Source organism: Orycteropus afer, unplaced genomic scaffold (genome assembly GCF_000298275.1).
Source record: "Orycteropus afer afer isolate SDZICR_OR568_19922 unplaced genomic scaffold, OryAfe1.0 scaffold00152, whole genome shotgun sequence".
Taxonomy (NCBI): domain Eukaryota; kingdom Metazoa; phylum Chordata; class Mammalia; order Tubulidentata; family Orycteropodidae; genus Orycteropus; species Orycteropus afer.
In genome coordinates, this window is record NW_006921739.1 from 5,196,604 (window position 1) to 5,201,233 (window position 4,630).

A 4,630-nucleotide genomic window follows, 5' to 3' on the forward strand; every position below is an offset into this window, starting at 1 on the left:
ACCAAAGCTGAAATTGTCAGCAGCAGAGAGCGCAGGAAAGTTGAGAGGAGCTCGTGGCCCCAGAACAAAGCTTGAGAAAAGTAAACAGGCGGCTGCTGCCTGCGAGCCTCCCTCGTCCCCTTTCCCCCTACCCTCCTTCCAGTCCTAGCCCTACTACTTTCCTCCAGCAGTTCTAGGGAGGAATGGATTCACTCTCTCCTGGCTATTACTAACTTTTACTTTGCGCCTGTTTTGTCTTTCTTTCCCTGCCCCTTCCCGCCATCTGTAGACCATGGTGAATCCGGGCAGCAGCTCGCAACCGCCCCCGGTGACGGCCGGCTCCCTCTCCTGGAAGCGGTGCGCAGGCTGTGGGGGCAAGATTGCAGATCGCTTTCTGCTCTACGCCATGGACAGCTACTGGCACAGCCGATGCCTCAAGTGCTCCTGCTGCCAGGCACAACTGGGCGACATCGGCACGTCCTGTTACACCAAGAGCGGCATGATCCTTTGCAGAAATGACTACATTAGGTAAGACTTTACTGCCTTTACTCCGAGATGGGCCAGCAGAGCACTGGTATAGGCCAAGGATTCCCATAGGTTTTAAGGAAAGGAAAGGGCACCTTATGATAATGCATTGCAGTCTCAGCCCCCAAAACCTTTTGATTGTCGGAATTTAAGAGGTTCAAAAAGCATGTGTTAATTTCTGATTTTTAATGGTAAATGTCATAATAACTAAAAACTCTGTTCCTTTGATGTACTGGACTGCTAGATGTGCAGAGGTTGAACGCTGTCTGGACCAAAATTTTAAGTGGTCAGTCCCAGTATAAAAAAAGACCCTCGGCTAAATTAAACATTTCAAATGGGAGTTTAAACTGTTTTCTTAAAGCAAATAGGCACCCACAGAGAAATCTAGAGACAAAAGGTTGACTTAAAAATAAAAGTGTAGTTAGTGTGAAATGATTTGCCTGTGGTGGTGGCTAATTATATTTACATAAGCACTTTTAAACTTTTTTGAGTGGAAAGCTATGGCTCAGTTTTTTGTGCTCCTTGTGAAAAGTGCTGATTACTCGTCAGTTTAAAGACTTGTAGTTCTTATAAAAAAAAAAACTAGCAGTAATGTTTCTCTTCATACTGTTACTTGGAGGCTTGGATTGCTTAGTGTTAGTGTGTGGTTTGCAGTGTGGAATTTGTAGTTTCTTCTACTGAGGAATGTTCAGGTTTTTGGTTTTGTTGTTGTTTGTATCACTGTCCTTGTTCCCCAAAAGAGATGTAGAAAAAGAGGCTATAGAATGATACTAATCTTGCATTTTAAAGCAGTGTATAGGAACATGCGCATATCCACGTAAGCAATCTTTTCCAACAAGTTTCATTGCAATTAATGGAAAGAATTCAGGAGGTCAGGTGCCTATAGGATCTTTTCAGGTGAACTCAAGCTACTTAAACTCATTAATTTGAAAGGAGGCATTTGAAGGATTACACATTTAATTTGAGTAAATGGTTTGATAGACTGATGCACATGAATGCTTCTAGGAGGTGTTCTGTTTCAACATCCAGTAATTAAAAAAAAAAAAAAAAAAACCCCACACGCACACAGTTGATACTAGAGAACTGCACACTTTAAGAAAAATTGCGTTCTATTTAAATTTCTGCTCACAGCCTTTTTCTTTATAGTGATAAGTAGAAAAATTCTGTTCCTCCAGTGCCAGTGAAATCAGTAGACTAGATATTTTGTTCAGAGTTTAACTCCATTGTGATTCTACTCTGTGCCTGATACTGCAAAAGATCTCAGTGCAGTTCAGAGCTGAGTATGGGTATGTTTACCTCCGTGATACCATTAGTGTAAAATGATGGAGGAAAATGACATTTGGTTATTCCGATAATGCAACCTATATCCACTCTGCTGGCATCCTCAATCAGCCAACTGGAAGAAATAGACGACAGGAAAGGGCTCTTATTTTTAAATTAAGATGGCAACATTAATTTCACTAAGTGTTCTTTTAGAAGTAAATGTTGGAAAAACAGCAGGAGCATGGGTATAATGCTTTCTGGTCTCCCTTGCAAGCAATGCCATGAGCTTTGACAGTATTGTAATTAAATAGAGCAAAACTGTGGTAAAATAGGAAGGTGGTTTGTAGTGGGAAAATTGACAGTGCTGTTCAGATTCAGTCAGTGGTACAGATTCATCTCTTTTCCAAGTGCCTTAAAAAAAAAAAAAAACCTTTCACTTCTGATTACCACTAATTAAAAGGAAGCTAAGTCCACTTGCATTCCCTTAGGACAAGTTTAGGCTAGTGGCTTCCTGGGAATTGCCTCCATTCCCTTCTCTGCTCTTGGGGCCAAATATAAATGCCCATTTTATATATTCTTATCGCTTAATGGAACAATGGATTAATGGAGGACATATTGCCCAGCCTGGAGCCTTAATTAATCGGATCCTTATCTTCACTTCCTTTCTTTTTTCTTCTGAATCTGGGAACTGGAACCAGGCTTGCTCTTGAACTAGATGCTACACTGAGAGCCTTACCTCAGATCAGGTTCAGGAGAAAGGAGTTATAGATCAGTGGCAAGTTTGTTGGCTCACACTCCGCTCAGAGCTGACCTCAAAAGGCATCATTCAGTGTTTCCTCCCTTTACCTATCCAGATGCCAGAGAGTGTGGGAAGGGGTGAAGAGGGGCAGGCTTTCTTTTTTTTCTCTCAGCTACCCCTCCCCCAGTCTCTCCTAAGTCCACTTGTTGGAGGAGCTTTCAGTGTCCCAAGAGCGGCCACTGTTAAGTGTAATCCGCTTGCCGGCCGCCAGGTGAAGGAGGGGAGTCCTCGGCACACTGCAACCATAGAGCGATTTATTAAGGGGCTTTTAAACTGTCTGACTTTGAGGTTGTGTGTGTTTGTTTCAAACAACCAAGATCTGACTAAAAAGCTGCTGGAGAGCTGGGAGAGAGGCCTGCTGGGGGTAGGGGGCTTTGCTCCAGCCCCTTCCCCCTCTATGGCCGAGTGTCTATAGGGCAGAGCTGGGTTTCTCCCTCTTCTCCCTCCAAGATTTCAGATAAAGCCGCTGCCTTGCTGCAGCGAATCTGCACAATTAAAAGCTTTAATTAGTGGCTCCTCCATTTTCTTAGTTCTGATGGGCTTTATCTAATGAGATCTGGTCTCTGGCTTAGATCTGCTCCGAATGACGTGTCCGCAATGAATGAGAGCTGCGTCGCAAACAAAACATTTAATTAACAAAATTGGCCTCTAAGAGCAGGAGGGAAAGGGCTGGGGTGGTGGGGATGGAGAGGAGGAGGAGGGCGGATCTTAAAGGGGCCATCGCCTGCCTAGATACCCCTCCTTATAAAAGTCGAGAACCTTGAAACTGCCACCTCTTTCTTCCCACCCCTAATCACCCAGGTCTACCCCAGCTTCACCAAGTAGCTTCAGCAACTCTTTCTCTTTGCTCATACCCTCCTTCCTCCACCACCCCCCCCCTTCGGGCCTGAAGATTGGCGCTGAAAGTGCAGAAATAGGAGGAAGTTCGGAGACTGCCGGGTGGGGCTTCAGGCCCGGGTAGGGTGAGGAAACATCCTGGAAGCCCGAGTAGCGAGTAGCGGCCCTTCACGAGCCCTTCCTTGCTGGGGCTGGGCCCGGCCCTGAGCTGCTGAGGCCGCAGCCAAGGCGCCCGGCCCGTGGCCTTGGGCCCGCGTGGGGGCCAGCGCTTGGCGGGAGTCCTGCGAGTGGGTTGCGCTTTCTTTACCCCAGCTCTGCTTGGGTGGTTCATGTGGCGCCCGCAGCCGCAGTGAGCACGGCGCTGCCGGCAGTGGGGGGACGGGGTGGGGGCTGGTAGTGGTTGGTGGTGGAGGGTGTGTTCTGGGAGGGGGTAGTGTTAGGAATGGAGATGCCGCCAGGCAGCGAGTTCATTTCCCTGATAATCAACAGCAAGCTGCTATATTCAGAGAATGCTGTCCCTTTAATTGAACAGGCTAGGTAATTAAATGGCACTTTTCCAATAGGACGTGCTAGGTAAATCTAATAGTTGGTTATTTAATATCACTTTGAAGTCTGCCCACTCAAGCACAATGACAGCACAGGAGCATGTGAACTATTAGCTAGGAAGAAAAAAAAAAAAAAACAGGATCTCAAAAATTAATTAAATCGCATGCAATTTAGGGGGAACGTTTATCTTGATTTGTCATAACAGAATTAATTCAAGGCCTCCAATTCACTTGGGGGCAGATCTGTTACTCTGAATTAACCAAGCGTAATTTGGCTGATTTTTTTTTTCCCCTCCCCTCTCTAATGCAGCAGTTGCTATTATGCACAGCCCCCCTCTTAAGTATCAATTGCTTCTGGTGCTTTTAAGGTGCTTGGTCTCTAGTTATTCCGAAGTACCTTTAATGGACTTGGCTCCAGGCATAATTTCTGGGTTGCATTTCTTTGTTACATTTAATATAGCTGGTGCAGAATTTAGATTAAATATAGGAACCTGCTAGAAAACCAATTGCTTCTGGATCAGTAGCTGTGGATGTGCATTTTTCTCCTCAGATAGGTTACTGATATTTACTTGCAGGAACAAATGTATACCTTTCAGCCACACTCTTAGAAACGCTCTCTCCTTGCCTGAAAGCAGTTTAGAAAACACAGCCAGGTAGCACTCCATATTGCATGTATTTTGTT

General features: G+C 45.2%; 1 protein-coding gene across 1 annotated transcript in view; it reads left to right on the forward strand.

Annotated features, from left to right (window-relative positions):
• Positions 1 to 271: 271 nt before the first annotated feature.
• Positions 272 to 4,630, forward strand: part of LMO4 (LIM domain only 4) — a 9,969-nt gene continuing 5,610 nt past the window's right edge. Inside the window, exon 1 of the mRNA XM_042781694.1 lies at positions 272 to 507. Within this exon, the coding sequence (XP_042637628.1) occupies positions 272 to 507 (236 nt within the window). The remainder of the gene's footprint in view (positions 508 to 4,630) is intronic.